This window comes from Anabrus simplex, chromosome 5 (genome assembly GCF_040414725.1).
Source record: "Anabrus simplex isolate iqAnaSimp1 chromosome 5, ASM4041472v1, whole genome shotgun sequence".
NCBI lineage: Eukaryota > Metazoa > Arthropoda > Insecta > Orthoptera > Tettigoniidae > Anabrus > Anabrus simplex.
Window position 1 is genome coordinate 428,996,582 of NC_090269.1, and position 13,597 is coordinate 429,010,178.

At 41.1% G+C, this 13,597-nt stretch overlaps 1 protein-coding gene across 10 annotated transcripts in view; it reads right to left on the reverse strand.

Annotated features, from left to right (window-relative positions):
* l(1)G0196 (inositol hexakisphosphate and diphosphoinositol-pentakisphosphate kinase) overlaps positions 1–13,597 on the reverse strand; it is a 543,939-nt gene that overhangs the window by 480,422 nt on the left and 49,920 nt on the right. Inside the window, exon 2 of one of the 10 annotated variants that reach the window (XM_067147821.2) lies at positions 8,501–8,628. The exons of the other annotated variants lie outside the window; for them this stretch is intronic. Coding sequence (XP_067003922.1) covers positions 8,501–8,578 — 78 coding nt within the window. The 5' untranslated portion in view covers positions 8,579–8,628. The remainder of the gene's footprint in view (positions 1–8,500; positions 8,629–13,597) is intronic. 10 annotated transcript variants of the gene reach the window in all.

Genomic DNA, 13,597 nt, shown 5'->3' on the forward strand with positions numbered 1-13,597 from the left:
CGGAATTTCCTCCTTCGACAATGCTAGCCATTCTAACCATCAGATTCCTTTAAAATAAACAACCAACAAACCAACTTTAGTTACATTTTTTTATGAAAAGGACATCATCTCAGATGATTAGTGAATTTTATTTTACTTTCTTCAGTTTCAACTGGTTATCAAATTTATCCACAAATTAAAATATTATTACACTAGTCTGAATCAAACAAACATGTCCTTGCTCTTTGCTTGCTGTCAATGACCTTACGAGGTGAGCTTCTGGATGTCATTATGCTGCTGGTTACGCAATGTAGGGGAGGGGAGGGGGAGCGTGTCAACGACCGGAACTATTTCTTCCACTCTCTCTTTCTCTCCTTCTTTCTTATATGATTGTATGCTAATCTGTACATTGCATTTCCTTCATTCAGCAATTCATTTAAATTATTTTCATTATTGCTTCTCTGGTCAATATACACTGACTGACAGAGCAAATGCAACACCAAGAAGGAGTGGTCAGAACTTTATGCCAATTGCAGGGTAGACTGACGTCACTGAGGTATGCTCATGATGTGAAATGCGCTGCCGTGCTGCGCACGTAGCGAACAATAAATGGGACACGACGTTGGCGAATGGCCCACTTCGTACCGTGATTTCTCAGCCGACAGTCATTGTAGAACATGTTGTCGTGTGCCACAGGACACGTGTATAGCTAAGAATGCCAGGCCGCCGTCAACGGAGGCATTTCCAGCAGACAGACGACTTTACGAGGGGTATGGTGATCGGGCTGAGAAGGGCAGGTTGGTCGCTTCGTCAAATCGCAGCCGATACCCATAGGGATGTGTCCACGGTGCAGCGCCTCTGGCGAAGATGGTTGGCGCAGGGACATGTGGCACGTGCGAGGGGTCCAGGCGCAGCCCGAGTGACGTCAGCACGCGAGGATCGGCGCATCCGCCGTCAAGCGGTGGCAGCCCCGCACGCCACGTCAACCGCCATTCTTCAGCATGTGCAAGACACACTGGCTGTTCCAATATCGACCAGAACAATTTCCCGTCGATTGGTTGAAGGAGGCCTGCACTCCCGGCGTCCGCTCAGAAGACTACCATTGACTCCACAGCATAGACGTGCACGCCTGGCATCGTGCCGGGCTAGAGCGACTTGGATGAGGGAATGGCGAAACGTCGTGTTCTCCGATGAGTCACACTTCTGTTCTGTCAGTGATAGTCACCGCAGACGAGTGTGGCGTCGGCGTGGAGAAAGGTCAAATCCGGCAGTAACTGTGGAGCGCCCTACCGCTAGACAACGCGGCATCATGGTTTGGGGCGCTATTGCGTATGATTCCACGTCACCTCTAGTGCGTATTCAAGGCACGTTAAATGCCCACCGCTACGTGCACCATGTGCTGCGGCCAGTGGCACTCCCGTACCTTCAGGGGCTGCCCAATGCTCTGTTTCAGCAGGATAATGCCCGCCCACACACTGCTCGCATCTCCCAACAGGCTCTACGAGGTGTACAGATGCTTCCGTGGCCAGCGTACTCTCCGGATCTCTCACCAATCGAACACGTGTGGGATCTCATTGGACGCCGTTTGCAAACTCTGCCCCAGCCTCGTACGGACGACCAACTGTGGCAAATGGTTGACAGAGAATGGAGAACCATCCCTCGGGACACCATCCGCACTCTTATTGACTCTGTACCTCGACGTGTTTCTGCGTGCATCGCCGCTCGCGGTGGTCCTACATCCTACTGAGTCGATGCCGTGCGCATTGTGTAACCTGCATATCGGTTTGAAATAAACATCAATTATTCGTCCGTGCCGTCTCTGTTTTTTCCCCCAACTTTCATCCCTTTTGAACCACTCCTTCTTGGTGTTGCATTTGCTCTGTCAGTCAGTGTATATACTTATTTTCTCTAGAGCGTCCATTAATTTTCCTTTCGTTGTCGTGTGCAGTATTTCCATATCTTTATCTATTTCCATAAAATTATGATTGTATTCTTCCATGTGTTCACCCATTGCTGAGAACCTTTTGTGTCTTACCGCTTTCACGTGCTCCGTGTATCTCGTCTCCGAACTCCTGCCTGATTGTCCAATATATTTCTTTCCACAACTTTGGCACTTGATGCAATATACTCCTGATTTATCGACCTGCTGGACCTATTAACCTTATGTGAATTGAATAAAATTCTCTTATTATTGTTGTTTGTCATAAACGCAATGTCAATGCCCTTTTTTCTAAAAATCTTTTTTTTTCCGTATGAGTGTATGTTGTGGAATGTTACTACCGCTACATTCTTCCTTTCTTTTTCCAAAGTTGATCTTTGTTTATTTATTACCTTGCTCTTTATTTTATCCACATATTTCTTCGTAGTATATATCCATTTCTCTTCGCGATCTAATATATAGTATTCACCTCTATTTCAAAATCTTGTCTTTTTAAGGAGAATTTAAGGGCCCTACTGATCATATTGTAAAATGTTGCTTCTGCTACTGCCCTGGATGGTTGAGTCCTTCCTAATAATAGTGCTAGTGGTCGTTTCGTTTCCAAAAACCTGGTACTCTTAATTTCCTACCAATTCTTGTTATTTTGATGTCTAAGTAGTTCAGCAATCCTCCCTCCTCTGACTCCATTGTAAATTTTATATCTTTGTCTATAACGTAGTAAGTAAAGTTGAAACACAAAGAACTTTTTTAACAATTTCAAGATTTATATATAATTGTTCTGTTGATAAGTATATCTGTACAGATGTATCAAGTCCAAAGATTTAGTTTTGATGTTTTGGCACTGCTGAAAAAGAGAGGAGTTAGCTCTCGAAATATGTACGGTAATTAAGGATAATAAAATATGTAAAGTATTGACAAGGCGGGAAAGTGTTCTACAGAAACTGACCATAAGTCAATAAGGACAGGATTAACCAAAATGGTTAAAATAATCAATTCCTGTATCATGTAGTCGAAACATGTACTACTAATGTTTTTATAAAATTGCCAAAGGCAAAAAAAGGTATCGATCAGGTGGTTAAATAATTCTTTAATTCTTAGATTGTCATATCGATATGGACAGAAAGTGGATAGTTTGTAATAAGCAGTATGTATATTAAATCAATAAGCAGTATGTATGCCTTTGCTGGCGAGATGTAGTGTTTATAGTGCACTATGTCTTCTGGTATGGGCTATATCAAATTTGTTACTTTCATTGACCTGTCTCAGTCTCATACTTGGCTTTGACAATATGAAAGTGACCGAGGTATGAGTGATACTAGTAATACCATTCCTAATGCAGCCAGTCCCTGTTATGAATGCTGTGAAAATATTGCTCATAGGGTCGGTTGGTGCATGCATTTCAGTGGGCTTGGCAGACTGATGTGTAATAGCAACGGCTGGCTCGGTGAGGAAAGCAACGGGAAACTACCTCACTCCTCATTTCCCTAGTACGCCTCTTCAGCGACGCCTAGGCTATTTATGACAGCTGTTGGCGGAGCTGCAGAGGATCAAACCAGCCTTCGGGCTGAATACCCAACATACAAGCAGTATGTTCCATGCTGTCAGCAGAGAGATGTTGTGGAATGACATTAGTAGATAAATAATCTTGAGTGGAGTTTTTAAAAGTAGGAAAGATCACAAAAAGATAAAGTTGGAATTCAAGAAGACAAATATGTGTAAATATTTGTTTACAGCAAGCAGAATTGGGGATTGGAATAATTTACTAAGGAGATGTTTGATAAATTTCCAACTTTTTGAAATTATCTGAGAAAAGACTAGGTAAACAACTGATAGGGAATCTGCCACGTTAGCGACAGCAATAAATGCAAATCGATGGTGACTGACTGATTTACTGACCCTTTGAAATCCGTTTTTCCTTCTATGTTTGTCCTGTGTTCCTTGTTTTAATCCAGGTGTATTTAATTTTGTGTTATTTCCCTTTTCCTTTGTGTATCCAGTTTCCTTCTTATCTGACACTTTCCACATCAAGACAAAGAGTTTTGAAGCTGGGAAGCTGTTTGTCAGGGGACTGATGAGGAGAATCCCACTGTTCCTGTTCTTTTGTGTTTGTCCTCGTCTTCTCTTTCTGTTATTGTGTTCATCCTATTCACTCTAGCAATCTCTCTGGCTCATTTGACAGGTTGGGCTGTATGTGCCACATACTCCTAAAACTTTCTTGGTCCACCCTATAAAGTCAAAGAGATGGACAAGCAGTAACAGCCAAATTGTAACTCTGATGAACTTGTCATGCTCTAAATCATTTTACCTGCAATAGTCCCATGTCCCAATCAACCTTTCACAGGGTTACCAGAAGTCCTGATTTTAAATTTTCTAAATGATTATTGTCACATGGAGTAAACTATTAACAGATACAACGCCATACTGAGGTTCTCATGTGATGAAGTTGGCAAGCAGTCAGTGCCCTCACACTCTGTGTTTGACTGAATAAAATTAGGTACTCTTGTATTAGAATGGGAAAGCCATGGGTTCAGATGGAGTGTATGCTGAAGTTCTCAAATTAATGAGAGAACGGGATTCCACCAGTCTTGATAACCTGAGATCGTTATTCAACAGAATATACAATGACTGACAGAGCAAATGCAACACCAAGAAGGAGTGGTCAGAACTTTATGCCAATTGCAGGGTAGACTGACGTCACTGAGGTATGCTCATGATGTGAAATGCGCCGCTGTGCTGCGCACGTAGCGAACGATAAATGGGACACGGCGTTGGCGAATGGCCCACTTCGTACCGTGATTTCTCAGCCGACAGTCATTGTAGAACGTGTTGTCGTGTGCCACAGGACACGTGTATAGCTAAGAATGCCAGGCCGCCGTCAACGGAGGCATTTCCAGCAGACAGACGACTTTACGAGGGGTATGGTGATCGGGCTGAGAAGGGCAGGTTTGTCGCTTCGTCAAATCGCAGCCGATACCCATAGGGATGTGTCCACGGTGCAGCGCCTGTGGCGAAGATGGTTGGCACAGGGACATGTGGCACGTGCGAGGGGTCCAGGCGCAGCCCGAGTGACGTCAGCAAGCGAGGATCGGCGCATCCGCCGCCAAGCGGTGGCAGCCCCGCACGCCACGTCAACCGCCATTCTTCAGCATGTGCAAGACACCCTGGCTGTTCCAATATCGACCAGAACAATTTCCCGTCGATTGGTTGAAGGAGGCTTGCACTCCCGGCGTCCGCTCAGAAGACTACCATTGACTCCACAGCATAGACGTGCACGCCTGGCATGGTGCCGGGCTAGAGCGACTTGGATGAGGGAATGGCGGAACGTCGTGTTCTCCGATGAGTCACGCTTCTGTTCTATCAGTGATAGTCACCGCAGACGAGTGTGGCGTCGGCGTGGAGAAAGGTCAAATCCGGCAGTAACTGTGGAGCGCCCTACCGCTAAACAACGCGGCATCATGGTTTGGGGCGCTATTGCGTATGATTCCACGTCACCTCTAGTGCGTATTCAAGGCACGTTAAATGCCCTCCGCTACGTGCAGCATGTACTGCGGCCGGTGGCACTCCCGTACCTTCAGGGGCTGCCCAATGCTCTGTTTCAGCAGGATAAAGCCCGCCCACACACTGCTCGCATCTCCCAACAGGCTCTACGAGGTGTACAGATGTTTCCGTGGCCAGCGTACTCTCCGGATCTCTCACCAATCGAACACGTGTGGGATCTCATTGGACGCCGTTTGCAAACTCTGCCCCAGCCTCGTACGGACGACCAACTGTGGCAAATGGTTGACAGAGAATGGAGAACCATCCCTCAGGACACCATCCGCACTCTTATTGACTCTGTACCTCGACGTGTTTCTGCGTGCATCGCCGCTCGCGGTGGTCCTACATCCTACTGAGTCGATGCCGTGCGCATTGTGTAACCTGCATATCAGTTTGAAATAAACATCAATTATTCGTCCGTGCCGTCTCTGTTTTTTTCCCAACTTTCATCCCTTTCGAACCACTCCTTCTTGGTGTTGCATTTGCTCTGTCAGTCAGTGTACATCTCAGTACAGATACAGTCTGATTGGCTGAAATCAACATTTATGCCACTTCCGAAGAAGTCCAACTTTTCTCAATTCAGTGTCTATTGTATGATTAGTTTGATGTCTGATGTTCTTAAAGTATTCTTGCGAATCATTCACACTCAAATATATAAGATATGTGAATCTCACACGGAACATAATCAGTTTGGTTTCTGAAATGGTGTTGGTACATGTACTCTTCTCCTTAAATGTACTGATGCAGAGATGCCGGGATATGAATGTTAATGTCTATGCTTGTTTCACAGATTACAAAAAAGCATTTGATTGTGTCAGGCATGAGAAGTTGATGGAGATTCTAAGATCAATTGGTATTGACCATAATGATCTACATAAAATCAGTAACCTGTACTGGAATCAAACTGCAGATGTCAAAACTGAGCAAGGAACTTCAGAAACAGCTTCTATCAGAAAAGGTGTTCATCTGGGTTGTGTATTGTCACCTCTTTTGTTTAACATTTATTCTGAGGTAATTTTTAAGGAAATACTGACAGAATATGGTGGGATCAAGATAAATGGGGAAGTTATTAAAAACATCCGGTATGCCGATGACAATGTTGTCACAGCAGATGATTTAGTCACCTTTCTGTGCATGATAAATCGCTTAGTTCAGCAGAGTGAAGAATTTGGCCTATATGTTAAACCTTCCAAAACAAAAATGATGGTGTTTTCTAAACAGTCAATACGAGCAAGTGATATCGTAGAGCAAGTGTCCTCCTTCAAATACTGAACGACCAATGTGATTCCAAACAAAACTGAGCAGACCAGGAAACAATTAATTACCATGAAGGTCAGACGTCAGTCTGCAGATACAAATCCGCATGATCCGCTGCAACATATTCCCTATTATCCTATATGGATGAGAAAGCTGGACCCTGGATCCAAGCACTGAAGAACATTTAGATGAATTTGAAATGTATCTGTATCATCGTCTCTTGCGCATACCTTAGATATTGAAAATTTCAAATGTCAAGGTCCTTCATCAGATGAAAAAGCAAAAAGAACTGTTACTTATTATAAAACAAATGAAAACACAACACTTAGGGCATGTTATGAGGGGCGAGCTGTATCAATTATTACAGCCAATTATTGAAGGAAAGATAGAAGGGAAACGGTCCACTGGGAGACGGAGAAATTCATGGTTAAAGGGCATTCAAAGATGGCACAGATATACATCAGAAGAAGCTTTTTTCATGTTGCATTGTCAAGATGAGAGCTGGCTACTTGGATCGCCAACCTCCGTATGAAGACGGCATCTGAAGAAGAATATGATGTGTCCCAATGGACGAATCTTAATCTAACATCTGGTCCATGATAAAAAATTAAATTTAAAATAATATGAAGCAATATCATTTAAAATACTGTAGATTAGAATTACATTTTTTGCAGGTATTGTTGTTGTTGTTGTTCTGATTGATGTTCTGAGAGGTATTCGCAGACCGTTGTCCCAGGTTGACATGCAAATAAGTTGGTCACCCTTTCTAAATTACAATATGGATATGCAACATCAGCCCCTTCACCTCATTGCAAATTAGAAGATGTGCATACTGTCATCAGTTGCCAACATGAAAATAGTAGCTACAGCTTTTGGAATGCCACTACATCTTTTTTTTTTTTTCTGCTGATCTTCAATGCTACACTTTGAGATTTGTTATTCCACCTTACTGTACCCATATGTGTACGAAACATACTGCTATCATTAACTGACACGGAGCATGACTAAACACTGATCTTCTTCAAAATCTCACCACACTGGTGCCAAAGTTTTGGATATAAATGGTAGCTTCATTCTCAAACACAGGAAGTGAGGTTAAACAGGAGACAAATAAGATAAGCACAAGGAGTACTGTCTCGTTACTTTTATTGCCAAAAGGTGTTGATATAATCAATCATTTCTTAATTTTATGTGCAGAGGACCAAGGGAAAATAAAATGTACATAATTCTGTACTATTAAATGGGGGATCATAACCAGTACATTTTACAATAAGCCTTTAGGATTTGTTGAAAATCAGCTCATCATATTACACAGATTGGGGCATAAATGAATCCTGGAGGCACATTTTTAATTATCTCATTTTACTCAACATTATAAAAACTATTGATTAATAAAACAAACCAAACAATTAGTACTTCATGAATTAATATTTACAGGCAAAACACCAAACGTACTTAGTAAGGATTGATGCTCTCCTGTGAGCCTGCAATCAGCTCTCTCAGGACGTGAGCCAACCAAATTAAATACTGGATTGCAAAGCACTGGTTTGCCCACTGAAGGAACCCTATTCAATGTACCCGAGATCACTCCACCACTACTAAAAAATATTCATTCAGGTTACAAATGGGATTGTAAAGAGAAACACAACATATTTTCTGATCCAGACCAGGTGGACAGGAAGTGAAACAAAAAACAAGGAGGAGAACACACAAAATTGTCATATTAAACAGTGTATTCTCTGTGTCCCAGAGTCAAAGCAACACATATGCATTTAAACTTAACAGTACCATCCTCTGCCAGTAGGGCTCAGCGAAGCTGTCCACATCAACAATGTACACGTCAGGAATCCTCGAGTGTTCAGCCATTGCATTACTAGCTCATTTATCTTATATAGGATCTTGAGAATGTTACTTTACTGTCAAATAAACAAAACATTTGTAAACCAGACAGCTCATGACCTTCACGTCATATCCTGTAGAAATTAACAAGAAAATTTAGGGTAACAATTAAGAGTAAAACTCCATTTATTATGCTATCCTGCTTAAGAGACACACTTTTCATTCATAAAATGCTCTATTCAATGAACAAAAATAACTGTGCATAACACAACAGGAGATTTTTTTGTCACTCTCAGCAATATTTAGAAATAATGGATATATCTGATTTCGTGTACCCATGAGCTACTAACCTGACAAGATTCAGTTCGCTCTACATGACACCTAGAAATAAGTATGATTTGAAAAACATTCAGTAAAACAATTTTGTTTCTGTTATTCAAGACTTCTGAAAAGTGGTTCTGGCAGTAATATATGAGTATGAAAGGGTTTTGTAAAGTTGTACAGGATGCAGCACACGCCAGTTAACGGAAAATACATAGTGTAGTGTATCATTAATGGTTTATATAACAAGAACTTTTGTCCTACAGAGATTGTTCAAAGTGGCCTCCATTGTTATCTAAAGATTTAAGTCACTGTTCAATCAACAATTTACACATCCTGTCAAACAAATCCTTTTCGGATTCTTGTTCAATCAAATCCTTTAAATACTGTAGGTTTAGTGGCTCTGTAATAAAAACTTAGTCCTTCAATATTTCCCACAGTTAAAAAAAAAAAAAAAACATACATACATTATCATTATAGACTGTTATGCCTTTCAGCGTTCAGTCTGCAAGCCTCTGAGAATTTACTAAACGTCGCCACAATCCTCAATTTGCAACTAGTGTTGTGGCCTCATTTAGTTCTATACCTCTTATCTTTAAATCGTTAGAAACCGAGTCTAACCATCGTCGTCTTGGTCTACCTCTACTTCTCTTACCCTCCATAACAGAGTCCATTATTCTCCTAGGTAACCTATCCTCCTCCATTCGTCTCACATGACCCCACCACCGAAGCCGGTTTATGCGTACAGCTTCATCCATCGAGTTCATTCCTAAATTAGCCTTTATCTCCTCATTTTGAGTACCCTCCTGCCATTGTTCCCACCTGTTTGTACCAGCAATCATTCTTGCTACTTTCATATCTGTTACTTCTAACTTATGAATAAGATATCCTGAGTCCACCCAGCTTTCGCTCCGGTAAAGCAAAGTTGGTCTGAAAACAGACCATTGTAAAGATAGTTTCGTCTGGGAGCTGACCTCCTTCTTAGAGAATACTGTTGATCGCAACTGCGAGCTCACTGCATTAGCTTTACTACACCTTGATTCAATCTCACTTACTATATTGCCATCCTGGGAGAACACACAACCTAAATACTTGAAATTATCGACCTGTTCTAGCTTTGTATCACCAATCTGACATTCAATTCTGTTGAATTTCTTACCTACTGACATCAATTTAGTCTTTGAGAGGCTAATTTTCATGCCATACTCATTGCACCTATTTTCAAGTTCCAAGATATTAGACCGCAGGTTTTCGGCACAATCTGCCATTAAGACCAAGTCGTCAGCATAGGCCAAACTGCTTACTACATTTCCACCTAACTGAATCCCTCCCTGCCATTTTATACCTTTCAGTAGATGATCCATGTAAACTATGAACAACAAAGGTGAAAGATTACAGCCTTGTATATATAAAAAAAAAAACAGCATGAGGTTCAGTGATCCTGGCAGCCAATTGATTTTACCCTACCTTCCTATTCACTATTTAAAACAGTCATTCAAAAATTCATACACATTTAATCTATAGTGTGGTTGAGCACCATTCTGCTGCCAAATAACGTTTTTCGAACTGCTTCAAATTCAGGGGTATTGTAAAATTTCATCATAACTTGTCTTAAACTCCCTTGTCATAAAGCAGCAGGAATAGATGAAATTAGACCTGAAATGGTGAAGTATAGTGGGAAGGCAGGGACGAAATGGCTTCATAGAGTAGTAAAATTAGCGCGGAGTGTTGGTAAGGTACCTTCAGATTGGACAAAAGCAGTAATTGCACCTATCTATAAGCAAGGGAACAGGAAGGATTGCAACAACTATCGAGGTATCTCATTGATTAGTATACCAGGCAAAGTATTCACTGGCATCTTGGAAGGGAGGGTGCGATGAGTCGTTGAGAGGAAGTTCGATGAAAACCAGTGTGGGTTCAGACCACAGAGAGGCTGTCAGAATCAGATTTTCAGTATGCGCCAGGTAATTGAAAAATGCTACGAAAGGAATAGGCAGTTGTGTTTATGTTTCGTAGACCTAGAGAAAGCATATGACAGTGTACCGAGGGAAAAGATGTTCGCTATACTGGGGGCTATGGAATTAGAGGTAGATTGTTAAAATCAATCAAAGGCATTTATGTTGACAATTGGGCTTCAGTGAGAATCGATGGCAGAATGAGTTCTTGGTTCAGGGTACTTACAGGGGTTAGACAAGGCTGTAATCTTTCACATTTGATGTTCATAGTTTACACGGATCATCTGCTGAAAGGTATAAAATGGCAGGGAGGGATTCAGTTAGGTGGAAATGTAGTAAGCAGTCTGGCCTATGCTGACGACTTGGTCTTAATGGCAGACTGTGCCGAAAGCCTGCAGTCTAATATCTTAGAATTTGAAAATAGGTGCAATGAGTATGGTATGAAAATTAGCCTCTCGAAGACTAAATTGATGTCAGTAGGTAAGAAATTCAACAGAATTGAATGTCGGATTGGTGATACAAAGCTAGAACAGGTCGATAATTTCAAGTATTTAGGTTGTGTGTTCTTCCAGGATGGTAATATAGTGAGATTGAATCAAGGGGTCATAAAGCTAATGCAGTGAGCTCGCAGTTGCGATCAGCAGTATTCTGTAAGAAGGAAGTCAGCTCCCAGACGAAACTATCTTTACATCGGTCTGTTTTCAGACCAACTTTGCTTTACGGGAGCGAAAGCTGGGCCGACTCAGGATATCTTATTCATAAGTTAGAAGTAACAGACATGAAAGTAGCAAGAACGATTGCTGGTACAAACAGGTGGGAACAATGGCAGGAGGGTACTCGGAATGAGGATATAAAGGCTAATTTAGGAATGAACTCGATGGATGAAGCTGTACGCATAAAGCGGCTTCGGTGGTGGGTCATGTGAGGCGATTGGAGAAGGATAGGTTACCTAGGAGAATAATGGACTCCGTTATAGAGGGTAAGAGAAGTAGAGGTAGACCAAGACGACGATGGTTAGACTCAGTTTCAAACGATTTAAAGATAAGAAGTATAGAACTAAATGAGGCCACAACACTAGTTGCAAATTGAGGATTGTGGCGACGTTTAGTAAATTCACAGAGGTTTGCAGACTGAACGCTGAAAGGCATAACAGTCTACTATGATAATGTATGTATGTATGTATGAATAATAATAATAATAATAATAATAATGCCCACTATTAGAAATCAAAATAGGAATATATCTTAATTCATGGATTCGATCACGTTTTTTGCGCCACGGTCTCAGGGAAAAAAAGACAAGATTGAAGGCACACATATCTACAGTTACAATACGAACTGGCGATTGAATTTAAAATCTTAAACTAAGAAAACATAGAAATGGTTACTAGAAAATTTTACGAACACGGAAAAAATGCAATAACAGTTTCCTTTATAAAATTGCAAAATGAAAGGAAATTCAATTTTATAGATTTTGTGGCCATAATGTGAATAGAAAATACCAGAAATTGTCACCAAGACAACTCTCTGAAATACATTCAAGTCATTATTTTAATGAACTAAGAATGAACACAAATGCACTGAGATACGCGAAACTGCCTGCCACGTACAAAACAGATCAATATGTCTCATACATTATTAACATACATACGGCTTCGACAGGGGGAAAAGCACAGAACCGCAAGAAAAAACACATGGGCTACAACTCTAATGAAATTATGCAGAGAAACAATATTAACAGCGTGCAAACCACACAGTAAAAAAGTAACAAACTCATCCTTTCGTCCCTATTAACAGGTTCACTAGATCACGCTCAAGGTTAGTATATAACAGGTTGCCCAGAACAGGGGTTTCTGCGTTCGGAGGGCTTCGGCTACGCTCGGTTATGACGTCAGCCAGTAACCTTGAGCGCCAGTCTCGTTAAAAGTCTGTGCAGTATTACTGTATGGAAGTAGTGTGTGAGTTTCTTTAATATGTGCAAGTGATTAGCAGTTTTGATTTTATAGTTTCATGGTGCTTTCTATGGTGAATAGCTGCTTTCTTATACCAGTGTTATGTTGTGTTTGACTTGAGTTGATTTGTCTCAGGTTGCATTAAACATGCCTGGTACGTGGTGTATGGTTGCTCTTGACTTGATTTGTCTCAGGTTGCATTAAACATGCCTGGTACGTGGTGTACGATTGCTCTTGAGTTGATTTGTCTCAGGTTGCATTAAACATGCCTGGTACGTGGTGTACGGTTGCTCTTGACTTGATTTGTCTCAGGTTGCATTAAACATGCCTGATACATGGTGTATGGTTGCTGTGTGCAATAACAGCTGGGTGAAAACCAGGAATGATCCCTCCAAAAGTCATATCAAATACTTCAGTTTCCCGAAAAATGAGGAACTAAGGAAGTGGATCCAAAGAAGTAGGCATTTTTCTGATAGCGATTTTGAAAGGGATCTAAAGGGCGAATAATACAGAACCTAGTTTATTTAATATGTGGAAGTGATCCTAATTTAAGTAGTGATCTTGTAGCCACATTTGTGAAAATGAGGATATATGCTAGTATAAAATTTTTAAACAAACGTAAATTTCCAATGTTGACAAATATATTTTTTCTTCATAAGCATGTCTCTTTAACCCTTCATGGGTGGTGGTAATTCATGGCCATAGGCAAAAAATATTGAAAAATTTAAAATGCGTGCAAAATTTCAGAAAATTTACTGCGATGATGAAAATATACCCAAATTAACCACATAACTTGTTGAAGAATGGAAACCTGACTGA